General features: G+C 35.2%; 1 protein-coding gene across 2 annotated transcripts in view; it reads left to right on the forward strand.

Annotated features, from left to right (window-relative positions):
- Nucleotides 1-12864, forward strand: part of LOC133191983 (E3 ubiquitin-protein ligase HERC2-like) — a 63387-nt gene extending 50523 nt beyond the window's left edge. For both annotated transcript variants that reach the window (XM_061327781.1, XM_061327782.1), the window contains exons 61-78: nucleotides 21-169; nucleotides 598-723; nucleotides 1047-1517; nucleotides 1813-2027; nucleotides 2321-2498; nucleotides 2737-2860; nucleotides 3046-3175; nucleotides 3400-3539; nucleotides 5854-5949; nucleotides 6137-6429; nucleotides 6646-6729; nucleotides 7188-7329; nucleotides 7570-7764; nucleotides 8567-8701; nucleotides 8935-9097; nucleotides 9518-9623; nucleotides 10038-10250; nucleotides 10707-12864. In XM_061327781.1, coding sequence (XP_061183765.1) covers nucleotides 21-169; nucleotides 598-723; nucleotides 1047-1517; nucleotides 1813-2027; nucleotides 2321-2498; nucleotides 2737-2860; nucleotides 3046-3175; nucleotides 3400-3539; nucleotides 5854-5949; nucleotides 6137-6429; nucleotides 6646-6729; nucleotides 7188-7329; nucleotides 7570-7764; nucleotides 8567-8701; nucleotides 8935-9097; nucleotides 9518-9623; nucleotides 10038-10250; nucleotides 10707-10988 — 3242 coding nt within the window. In that variant the 3' untranslated portion in view covers nucleotides 10989-12864. The remainder of the gene's footprint in view (nucleotides 1-20; nucleotides 170-597; nucleotides 724-1046; nucleotides 1518-1812; nucleotides 2028-2320; nucleotides 2499-2736; nucleotides 2861-3045; nucleotides 3176-3399; nucleotides 3540-5853; nucleotides 5950-6136; nucleotides 6430-6645; nucleotides 6730-7187; nucleotides 7330-7569; nucleotides 7765-8566; nucleotides 8702-8934; nucleotides 9098-9517; nucleotides 9624-10037; nucleotides 10251-10706) is intronic.
- The last annotated feature ends 431 nt before the right edge of the window (nucleotides 12865-13295 follow it).

Consider the following 13295-nt stretch of genomic DNA (forward strand, 5'->3'; position numbering starts at 1 on the left):
ATAGTTTCTGTTCATTAAAGGGTCCAGCCAGAGAATGTGGGCTTTACAGAAACTACGGAAACTAATGACCTCAGACACCTCAGACCAGATCGTCAATGTCAACACATTACTGGCCAGTCCCACTGTAGAGACATCAGAACCTGACCTGTCATCTCGATCTTCTACAGCAGTAAGTACATGTATATAATATTATCTCTCAGATATTCACATGCATTCTGAGGAAGATGGTGTCATCTCTTGCCCCCATTCTTGTTAACTTGATAAATGCTACTGTAGATTCCTAAATATACGTGAGGAATTAATTAACGCGTAATTACGCGAGGAGCACCACTCACGAAATTAAATTACTCGCTTTTATTTTTATGGTGTTGAAATTAATGATAAATCTCATTGTAAACCGTCCATTCGCGAATTATTGTTCTCGCGATTTGGCATCTAAGAGCCCTCTTCGCGATATTAAGTACTCGCGTAAAATAAGGAATTTACAGTACTTAAAGTTTAAGAAGCATTGTGTGAAACATGATAAAGAAGAATATAGTAATTGAATGGATTAGAAGCATTATCAATAACAATATATTGGGTTTCCTTGTTGTACAGCTTCTGAACAGTTCCTCAGTGACCTCCCTTGTCAAGGGTCTACCTGAGGCCCTACAGAGACAGTATGACTATGAAGATCCTATTGTGAGGAGTGGGAAGCACCTGATGCACAGCCCATTCTTTAAGGTATAGTGCAGTGTGAACTAGTGTGCAGACATGCTAGTAGGGATAATATTATTTCAAGATTTATCAGGAGATCATTTTGCATGAAACTTATATATTTTAGATATTATATTTTGCATGGATTTTTACCAATAAAGATAAAGAGATGGAATCTTTGTTGATTTAGATGAATAAATTAAGTACCTGGTTATGTTGAACAGTAATACATGTATTTCATCACTCTTAAAATGTTTCTAAAAATTAGTTCATTTTCTATACCTTGAAAGTCTCCTCAAGCACACACAGTGTACATCATATTAACCACAATTTGCTGGTTTTCTTCCCAGGTACTAGTGGCCTTAGCCTGTGATCTTGAACTGGACAAACTGAGCTGCTGCAGTGAAGCACACAAGTGGGCTTGGTTCCGTCGCTACTGCATGGCAGCACGAGTCGCTACAGGGATCGTCCAAAGGACCGCCCTGCCAGTCTCTTTCCTGGAGGAGGTCCGTAAAAAGATTCTGGACATTTCATGTGATGAAGAAGAGGATACAAATGCTCATGAAAATCATGAAATTTTCAAACAAGAACAGGATGAACAATTACTGTTGTGGTTGAACAGGAAACCGGAGGAGTGGACCTTGTCCTGGGGAGGAAGTGGTCAAATCTGGGGATGGGGACACAATCACAGGGGGCAGCTTGGGGGAGTGGATGGTGCCAAGGTCAAGCAGCCAGTCAGCTGTGAGGGCCTGGCGGTCACCAGGCCGATTCAGTTGGTAGGAGGGGAGCAAACTCTGTTTGCAGTGACAGCTGAAGGAAAGGTTTGTAATATTGGATGTTCAGGGCCATTTCTTTCACTCAGGGTTTTTTCAATTAACAGTTGAAAGATCACCAATCACTCTCACAGATATGACATCACTTTGTACCTCAATATCAAATCTAAGTATTTATACGTTACACATATATAAAACAAAAATGGATGCACACATAGAATACTGTGCTTTTGTTTAAGATCTAATTTGACAATGACTCAAGGAAATAAATACTGGATAAAGTTGATAATGAACAAAGTCTTGAGTATGAGAAAAGACTTAGATTCCTGTCTTTTTCCTACAGGTGTTTGCTACAGGATATGGGGCTGGTGGGAGGCTAGGGGTTGGAGGGACAGAGTCTGTTTCCCACCCCACACAATTGGAATCCATTCAGCATGTGTTTATTAAGAAGTTGGCCGTCAACTCTGGAGGGAAGCACTGCCTGGCTCTGTCTGCAGAGGGTGAGGTGTATTCCTGGGGAGAGGGAGAGGATGGGAAACTAGGTCATGGTAACAGAAGGTAAGCGGGACATACATAGTACATGTAAATCTTTTTAATTAAGTTTCATTCTATCAAAATATATTAAAAGTGATTCTTTACTTCAATTTACATTTTAAGTAAATTGGATCTTTTAAAATGTATGTAAATTAGTTTGTCCGTTGATGAACTACACTAAATTTATGCATCTCATTTTGATTTCACTTCAAGTAATATTCCTAAAAAATTATCAAAATGAGAGGCCTACTCTCATTTAGACTTCTGAACTTACACCCACATTATGTAAATTTATTATCTCTCTCTTTGTTTTATAGTCCCTGTGACAGACCCAGGGTGATAGATTCCCTGAGAGGTAAAGAGGTGGTGGATATAGCAGCTGGAGGGGCGCACAGTGCCTGCATCACAGCTAACGGGGAACTGTACACCTGGGGCAAGGGACGCTATGGTCGTCTGGGTCATGGGGACAGTGAAGATCAGCCCCGCCCAAAACTGGTAGGTTGGCATAGAAACTTGGCATATGCTCTCATTCTGAAAGATACCATTTAGTCGATTGGCTAGATGTACTAAAGAAAGCATTTTATCTTCATTCTATTCAAAGAAAGACATTTCTTGAACTTTGTTTAAAATTGTATATTAGTTTAACAAATTTTCCAACTTTGACACCCAGATATAAGGAGTTATGTAGTTATCTTTGGAATAATGTTATTTTTGATGTCTATTTTGATCATAGGTGGAGGCCCTGAAATCATACCGCGTAATTGACGTGGCATGTGGTAGTGGCGACGCCCAGACTCTGTGTATCACTGATGATGACAATGTCTGGTCTTGGGGAGATGGTGATTATGGAAAATTGGGTAAGTCCTCGCTTCTTCTATTGTGTATTTCTTACCACTCTGACATATACAATATACATGTATGTGTATAAGACATAGCTGTAGTTGACCTTTTTTGAAAATTTGTATTTTGTTCAAAAGTCTGTAATCAATCAGGAGAAGATTTCATTGTCTTTTAAAACTGCTGATTTGTGTATCTTTAATAGGTCGAGGAGGAAGTGATGGTTGCAAAGTGCCAATGAAAATCGACACATTGATGGGTCAGGGGGTCATTAAAGTGGAGTGTGGATCTCAGTTCTCTGTAGCACTGACTAAAAGTGGAGCCGTCTTTACTTGGTAAGGAAAATAATTTTCATTGAATGAATGCTACATTGGTTTGAATTATTTCTGCATTTGGAATGGCATATACATATATGTATACCGGGTAATACATAATAATAAGTGAACAAGTTTTATAAAGTTTCAAGTTAACTTTTTTCTCTCAATATTTGGCTCTACCTTGTGTAAATTTTCCCGAATCAAATTGTCTGAAATGTTTTAAATGACTTGTTCACCTTTAGGGGTAAGGGAGACTACCATCGTTTAGGTCATGGATCTGATGACCACGTCAGGCGTCCCCGTCGAGTTTCAGCCCTCCAGTCCAAGAAGGTCATTGATGTAGCTTGTGGTTCCCTCCACTGTGTGGCCTGTACAGATACTGGTAAATTAATGATATTGTAAATGATGATTTATTGTATTTATCCCAGTTATCCATATCGATTATCCCTTGTTTATAGCAAACCTGACAGGTATCAGAAATACAGTTAAAACTGCCATAGCGACCCACTGTATTAAGCGACTCACTGTCATATGTGACCGTAAGAATTCCTCCCAACGCTTTTCCCTATATATTATACCTGTATTAAACGACCACCTGTCTAACGCGACCAGCGACCGTGATTTTCCTGACCATTTTTTGTAATTTCAACGCAATTTTACCTGGATTTAACGACTTTATAATTTCCAATTCCTACTTTTGATTTCGCTCGAGCATGCTATGTTTTTTGGTTCAAAACATCTACAGACACGCAATTATTTTATTTAATAATTATATAATGCGAGTTTTACGAATAAAACAACATTTCAAAATAAATATTTTTACTTACGTTTTGATATTTATTGAATAAACATTAAAATCTAATACATAAACATTCACGTTTTTTCTCTCCAATGATCGAGTGCCATTTTGAAAATAGACGTTCGAGGTCGATCCCGATATCATTTCATGCTATAAGGGCCAAATGGATATTCAGCTATAAACCTGCCTGTTTAACTTTTAATTAACAAGTAATAAATCCTAGATGTCTATTTAAGTGAATTGTGTCACAAACGGGGTATGTAAACACACGCTAGCTAGCACCCATGCCAGGTGATAATTGAAGTGATTTAAGTACCTGGTGACAAACAGGCAATTACGCGCGGTAGTTCAGTAAAAAAGTTAATTAGGTTAAATAGATTTTAGTCATAAATATAATTTAATTTTTTACCAAGAGCATAAAAAAAATCATGATACAGTTTTAATTTTTAGTAATGTGTAAAACATATGAAATTATAGGCTATCATGTAAAAAAAATACTAGAAAAAAATCTTTGCAGCTTTTTTATACTGTATAAAAAAAATTAATATTTTCAGATGTTCACAATATTTCCCTATAATCAAACTCATGTGCGGATCAAGCAAATTTTATTACTGAATTGTACCTATAATGTAAAATCATTTAGAGTTTAGCAGTGCTTATTAAAAAGCGAAAATAAACAGAATATTGTTACGTTCCGATAAGTTTACCTGTGAAATTCGGATTAACTGTTGTTGACAAGTTCCGAATAAACGGACCCTGAACCCGATGTGTATAAACTACTAAAATATTTGTCAATGAACAATGAACGAAAGAATTGAACAATGATTTATTATTTGAACTTTATCAATTTGATTTATGTATTGTAATTACAAAGCGTTATGTTGTATATGTTCTATATAGGTACAACGTTATTTAGTAATTTTAGTGGTTAAAACCCGCTAACTTACAAATCAGATATTACTTGTGACGTTATTGGTTTCTGACGTTTCTACGTCATCATAACAACTTTTGTCTATAAAAGACAGCTGTTTTGTGTTTAGAAGTCAGTCTGCATTGGGTTGCGACTCCGTATACTTCGGGTGTAAGACAGTGGTATGTACAAACAGTACCAAGTCTATGTATACGAAATCATTAGTGAAGAGTCATTCAGAGTAGAAACGTCCTGGATTGCCCATTGGTTCGTCATCTTTGTATTAACCAAATAACGTTGTACCAGCCAAGTGTATCATTGTGCTTATAACTGAACCATTTGATCGTCTTAATAAATATCATAAACTTTACAACGTGTTATTCATCACGGTTCAAGTGCAGATATTATAGTGAACTAAAATTTGGTCATTTCGCCAATTATTCAGTGGACCAAAAATTGGTCATTATTCCGATTGTATATAAACTTTGTGAACAACCATTTCAACCTTGACCAGTTACCAGTAACCAACAGCGGCCCACGATTAACTGATTAAGTAATAACCTTATACCCTCGATTTCGTTACAATATGTTATAAAATACACATACACATGTAATATTTTCAGCATTGTGTACATTTGAACCCTGCGGAAAATAAGCAACCTGTATTAAGAGACCACCTGTCATATGTGACCTTTTTTCCTTTCTCCATTGGAAGGTCTCTTAATACAGGTTTGACTGTATAAAATATTATAAATTTAAAATATATACCTGTATACTGTGCAGTTTCTTTCTAAAATTGTATTTAGTAATGAAGTTTCTATTAAATTTATTTGATGTACCGGTACTCCAGATTTTGAGAATTTTTGTTGTACAACAAACATTCATGAAAATAACTCATGTTTTTTTTTTTTTTACCTATTGTGATCAGAATTTTAGGTAAAAGAAATTTTGATAACACAAATGTACTGACTTTCTGCATGTCTTTAGGTGAAGTATACTCTTGGGGAGATAATGATGAAGGACAGTTAGGAGATGGAACCACCAATGCCATCCAGAGACCCCGCCAGGTGGTGTCACTGCTAGGTGTGTACGACTTTCTTCTTCAACAAGAATTTTTTTTAAAAAACTTGTAGCCAGCAGCTTTTTTGGTCAGAACTTGTTCTACATTATCAACTGTATTGATTCATGTGTAGAATTATTGGCACAATTTAATATCTTTTATTTCTGTGTAATTCTCTATGATACTTTTATCTGAACAATGTGCATGTAGGTAAGAAGATCAATCGTGTGGCCTGTGGCTCTGCCCACAGCTTAGCCTGGTCCACTAACAAAGCGGTCAGTGCTGGCAAACTGCCCACCGCCATCCCCATGGAGTACAACCACCTCCAGAGCATTCCAATCACGGCCCTGAGGAACCGCCTGATGCTGCTCCACCATTTCTCTGATGTCTTCTGTCCATCCATTCCCATGTTTGACCTTCAGCACAGAAGTCAAGGAGAGGTCAGGAATGACATAATCACTGGACTGGACAATCTAAGAGGAGTGATTGTGTCCTCAGTCAAGGTATATTTGTGATGTGTACAACTCTTGTGGAAGGATATGTGTAATTCTATGTCAACTTAGTACAGTATGTCTTTCTAATGCTTTATCTCAGTGCATACTGAACGGCTATCAACTTTTGACTTTCTATTCATTATGACTGCATGCCATTTCTGGAGATCAAAAATATGGTATGATGCTAACTTTGCTTTATTTTTATGTGACGTTTTGATTTGTCAGGAGGCCGCCTTCAGAAAAGTTGTACAAGCAACCATGGTGAGAGACAAACAGCATGGACCAGTGGTGGAACTTAATCGACTACAGGTATGGGAGTATACACATATTATTGATTAGGGAGGGTCCTGATTATAAACATGCAGGTAACACAGGAGGCAGCTCCAAAAAGGGAGGGTAGTGTAGTAAAAATTGACTACAGGTAAAAAAGAGGGCAAGGTACACTTGAAATATTATAAATTGAAATACATGGAAATGTACCTTATAGATCCTAATGTACTAGTCATACTTGTTTGTGCCTGCCTGCTGATGAATTCATAGTTGCCTTTGGATTATAAGTACCAGGGTTTTTGCATTCGTAGTATTCTTAAAGAGAGAGAGAGAGAGGAAAACTTAAGTCAAGCAAACACTCTTTAGTGCAATTATTCAACCCTTATGCATGGAGTTTGGTTACTGTTTAGTTTAAATTTCATTTCATTTTCTCTGTCCCAGACAAACCTGTAGAATAAGATATATATACCTGATTCAGTACTTTCCTTTGATTTCAGGTGAAGAGGGCTCGTAGTAAGGGAGGGTATGCTGGACCGGACGGCACCAAGTCTGTGTTTGGTCAGATGGCCAGTAAACTATCCTCATTTGGAGCAGACAGTCTAATGTTGCCACACAGAGTTTGGAAGGTCAAGTTTGTAGGTTAGTATTAGTCTCGACTCCATAAAGAATGAAAGTTACAAGTATTTTTTTAAATAAATAATATTCATATAAACAGCAGATCTTGCCTCCATAAAAAATGAAACTTATTTTATTAAATAAAAGTAAATAATACCATGGAAACTGAGCACAAGTCTTATCAGGTGAGTTTTATTTAGAAGTCTTTTTAGAAATTTAAATGATGCACAGAATAAAGGACTAATTTTGAACTCTGACCTTTAGGAGAGAGTGTGGATGATTGTGGAGGGGGATACAGTGAGTCCGTGGCTGAGATGTGTGACGAGTTACAAAATGGATCCCTCCCTCTCCTCATTGTTACCCCCAATGGACGGGGAGAGTCGGGGGCAAACAGAGACTGTTTTATCTTTAATCCCATGGCCAAATCTCCAGTGCATGTCAACATGTTCAAATTCCTGGGTATGATTTTTTTTTTATTTATTATGTCCTAGGTTTTGGATTGTGATCAAAACGTTGTTGTCAGCCTGCTTATACATTAAAATTGTCACAACATTTGAACTCTACAAGGAAGAAGCTGACAATTTACCTGGACGTGAAACTTACACTTTAAAATTAAACTTCTTATTCCTTAACATCTTCGCTAGCCAAGGGTTTCTGATACGCTACTCTCCTCATAAACCTTGGCATACGGTGCTGACAAAAGACGGGATTGTTTTCGTCACGTGATCACGCTTCTTACCAGGTTACGCACAGATTGCATCATCAACAGAAATAAAAAGCATATTTGAAAAAATAATGTTTTTAAAGAATAATTAACAAGAATGTATTGAGTTATGTTAATTTGTTATTTAAACATGTTAAAATGCAAATCTACATTCTTAATGACATATTTTGCACGTAGCTTAAGATATCGGATGACACCATATAGCTATTCATAGAATGGCATGTTATCTTACGGATCGTTGTTTACTCGCGTTTTTCATTCCCGATATGAAAGAGTCAAGATATATCCCGAACGCAAATATCGTCATTTACAAAAAACAATTGCTGATTGGTCGAATGATGTCGATCAACTCCAATCACAACTTGAGAAAAAAATCCCAACTTTTTTTAACACCGTATGCCAAGGGCTTATGAGGAGAGTAACGTATCAGAAACCCTTGGCTAGCGAAGATGATTCCTTAAAAGAAAGAGAAAAGATGTTATTGTTATATTTCTGTTCAGGTAAGCTTTTTATCTGTGTTTTACTTGTATTTTCTAGGTGTGTTATTTGGCATAGCAATTAGAAGTGGAAGTCCTCTTAGTCTGAACATTGCTGAGCCTGTGTGGAAACAAGTGGCTGGAATGCCTCTCAGTTTATCAGACCTGGCAGAGATTGATAAAGACTGTGTGCCAGGTATTTTATATTTTCACCTACCATTAATTGTTGAATTTAGTCAATATTTCAAAGTATGAAATTGTTTCATTCTCTCTGCAAAGAAAAAGTTGTGATACTTCTTTTAGAACAAAGCTTTGGGGATATCAAGGGGCTACAAATTATTTTATAGTAAGACTTTTGTTGGGTATTAGTAGGTGATGGGTGAAAAAGTCGGTATGCTTGAAAAGATTTGTTGATTTGGCTTTTTTTAGGTCTGATATGCATAAAAGATCTGACGGATGAAAAACTTCAGGCAGTAGAAATGCCATTCAGTATCCCCAGCTCTTCTGGGCAGGAGGTACAATTGTCGGCCAAATACAGCAAGATAACTCCAGCAAATAAAGTCGAGTACATCAAACAGGCCATTAATTACAGGTAATAAAAGCATGACCCTGAAATGTTTTGGAATCTGTAAATAGGCAGTAGTCAGAGTTTTAAATCTGCATTGATATTGTGCTTGGTGATAAGAAAAAAAATGATTCTCTTGGAAGAGTAATATTATCCCTTTGTACAGGATTTGGAGGGGACATGTAGTTATATGGGACTAAATGTATATGTATGTTAGTATGTATTGGCAGTTTGCTAAACAGCTCTTAGGTCCCCAATAAAGGAGTTGCTGGACTTTGCTATATTCTTGTTAGGTCACTTGGGTCACTAAAAGAGTGTGTGGAAATATTTTGATTCTCAGGTGTCTTATCAAAACTTGCTTTTTGTACAGTGTATTGGATTTCTTAACAACAGAGTTCCAGGTTACTGAAGAAAAAGTGGCTTATAACCAATTATATTTTTTCACAGATTGCATGAATTTGATGACCAGGTCAGGTGGGTCAGAGAAGGTATGTCAAAGGTCATCCCAGTACCTCTCCTGTCACTGTTCACTGGGCTGGAATTGGAAACCATGGTAATTGAAATCTTTATTAAATCACATTCATTCAGATTCATTTAGAACACATTTTTGCTTGCAGTTGATAAAAATGCATTGATTTTATGAGTGACAAAATTTGGCAAGAGGCAAGAAAAGCAGTTTCCAGAAAGCTAATTTTTTTAGACTGTAAAATCACTTGTATTTTGGGGCACAAATATTTTAGATTTTAGAAAAAATAATGGGTTTTGGGACTTTAATTTCATGATTGAAGAAATATGGTAGACAAAATATATTACAATTTTGTGGACATGAATTTTTGTGTTTGTGTGTTTTGGGGGGAAGGGGGGGGGTCTCTTTACACCACGAAAACAATAAAAATACCCCTACCCTTAGAAATTAGTGACTTCACAGTATTTTGCTCATCTTACTACATGAAATTCCGTATTTTAGGTGTGTGGTAGTCCAGACATACCTTTGTATTTACTGAAGTCTGTGGCTACATACAAAGGTGTGGACGCTAATGCCCCCCTGGTGACCTGGTTCTGGGAGGTGATGGAGGAGCTCTCTAATAATGAGAGGTCCCTCTTCCTGAGGTTTGTGTGGGGCAGGACTCGACTCCCCAGGTCCATAGCAGACTTCCGAGGGAGAGACTTTGTTCTGCAGGTCAGTTTTGTTAGTTAGATTACCCAAAAATGGGATCATGGGACGAAAAAGATGTAAAACTGCACATAATTACATTCATGCATATACAGTTGAACTTTGATATTTTGAACAACAATATCTCAAATAGCATGGATATCTCAAAGTTAATTGAAAGTCCTGGCTATGTTTTCTTAAATGTATTTCAATATCTTGAATACTCTGGAAATTTTTTAAAAAGTTTTTTCTTCATCCCATCGACTTCGAGATAATGAAGTTTGACTGTATATTTTTTTTCAAGAAATAATTCAAGAAGAATCCTAGTAATATGTTTTCATTGATCAATGGTCCAAGAGCTCCAAATCTTCATTGTACATGTATACAGTGTATATCAAATGTTGAAAATAAATACCAGTTAAAGTAAATTTAAACCAAGAGGTTGATACAATTTAATGATACTTGGACCTTTATTTTCCACAGGTGTTGGATAAATATAACCCACCGGATCACTTCCTGCCAGAAAGCTACACCTGTTTCTTCCTGCTAAAGATGCCTCGTTATTCCTGTAAACCCGTGTTACTGGAAAAGCTCAAATATGCCATCCACTTCTGTCGTTCCATAGACACGGATGACTACGCTCGGGTAGCTCTCACTGGAGAAATCCTCGTGGACGATACGCCAGAGGCTAGTGATGACTCCGAGGATATTTACAGTATGGAATCCGATGGAGAAATCGTGGATTCTGACTCGAGTTTGGTCTGAACTTCGGTGATGCTTTCTAGTCCATATAAAATGGTCTTGCAATGTCTTTATTAACTATGTTTTAAAAATGGTTGGTTGTAATGTTTAATGCTGCAAGAAAAGAAATAAAAACTTTAAATTATGGACAAAATTATTGTTATTCAGGACAACAAAACAAAAAAAGCTGTTAGTCAGATAGGTGTAACTTAATTATCTTCGAATGGAAATACATGTATGTCTGTTTTAATTTTATTTTCAAAATTGTAGCCAGTTTGTTTTAATTTTTAAATTAATTTCATTGCTTTATTTTCTTACAGTGATGTAAGTAGTAGCTAATATTTTCACTTTAATTTATGTACATGTATAGTATTGAGTACCTTCGACATTTTTTCTTCTTGCATTTATTTTTTTATCACATTTTTAAAGATAAAAACCCACATTTTCATTGCAATGACAATACAATTTAATGTCCCAATGTTGAAATTTAAATAAGATCCTTTTTTCTACAATTCATATATCTGTAAATACATAGTGTATTGTTAATGAAGTCTTTAACTTCGTTAGAAATGGCATGATTATAATAAAATTTACCATGTAATAGATAACCAAAGGGTTAATCAAAAAAAAAGAGCATTAGTCATTATTTATTAACTGAATAGTTATTTTTTAAAACATGAACTTAACATGAACACCATGTAAATGTGGTGAATAACAAATTTTGCAGTGATATTGCTAGTTTTCTGTTTTCAGTATTGTAGTGGTTTATAAAACAAACTTATTTCTGTGTTAGGAATTGTTTTATTGCATTAATATTTGATGCTTATATGTATATACTGATATTTCAAGAAGTGATTGATTGTGGTAATTGTAATTGCATGCTGTCTCTGTAAGAGACATTATGTATCTTGAATCATAATTTGGCAATTTTTATTGCTTCAGAAATACATGTACTGATATCTACCTAGAAACACAAGTCAGTTAATTTGTTTAATAGTTATGACTGGCTGTGATTTCATGGCTTATTATTAGAATTCCTTTAATAAATTTCATAGCAACTTTACTATTAAAAATTTGAATTTTGCTCAAAACAGAATTGTTTCTTCTTTGGATGACTGCTTATTTGTCTAAATGGAGAGTTTGAGAAAGGTAGTCTATTGGCTTGAATGCTTTTTAAGGTCAGACGATACGTTCCTGAAATATCGGTTTTGTATATCTTCATATTGTATGGAAAATATTCCAAATTTTAATTACCTTCTGATTTCTAAACTTGTTTCTAATTGTCTTAAAAAAATTGAAACACTAAAAAATGTGATATTGGCAAATTAAGTTTTTTCCTAATGGATTTTATAGGAAATAACATCCTCTGGTATCTTGCACAAATGCCTGGTAAGGTACCTCAATTTTTTGTGAGTAAACATGTTAAAGTAGCAATACTTCAATGAAAAATTTTTAGAAAAAATTATATATTATTGAGGAACGTATCGTCTGTCCTTAATTTGTAACCTTGACATCTATGCTATTGCTTTAATATGAAACGAGAATGTAAAACGTCAGTGGATGAAAAACAAATTTTTATGTCATCTAAGTTAATCTTATTTAACCCAAATAGAGCAGTAAGCGGATTGTTTTTTCTTTTTTATGATCACAAAATTTAGAAAACTTTCCAATCACAGGCACGGATAGTTGTACAACACTGTTTTAGTGACCTAGTGTGTAACATCAAAAGTTATGATGAAGTTTGTCAAAACTATATAGTACATGTATATTATTTATGCTGTGTGTTTGAAGTTTTGTTATGAATCATGTACTTGTTTGTTTTTAAGTTGTTATTATATGTACAAGAGTCCTTATGCTTTTGATTTTTTTTTTTTTCAAAATAAAAATTGTGAAAATAAAATTTTGTGTCTATTTTTTATTCAGTGTACATAGTACATTGAAATGTACCTGTATGTTGAGATGCTATAATCTGAACTGATATTATCCAAATGATATTTTAATCCTATATTCTTTGATACTGTCAATATGACAGTTTTTATCAAGTTACTTCTATACAATGGATACAAGTTTCAAAAATCCTTTTTATGACATAGACACAATACTTTGAAAAAAAGATGGTCAAATATCTTTAACAACCAATTTGTACAGATTATATGCTGTGTACATTTGCATTCAGCTGTTAAAATAATATTCTTTACACCTGAAATGCTTATCTTTAAATTGGCTAATAATAATAATAGCAATATCATATTTACTAGATATTCTACTCTTGTTATTGCACAAAGAAATGCCAAGGCCATCATTCTCTAATCATTATCTAATACCACCAAT

The sequence above is a fragment of the Saccostrea echinata genome, unplaced genomic scaffold (assembly GCF_033153115.1).
Source record: "Saccostrea echinata isolate AGI-Se365-2 ecotype Australia unplaced genomic scaffold, CSIRO_AGI_Sech_v1 ptg000025l, whole genome shotgun sequence".
In the NCBI taxonomy this organism is placed as follows: domain Eukaryota; kingdom Metazoa; phylum Mollusca; class Bivalvia; order Ostreida; family Ostreidae; genus Saccostrea; species Saccostrea echinata.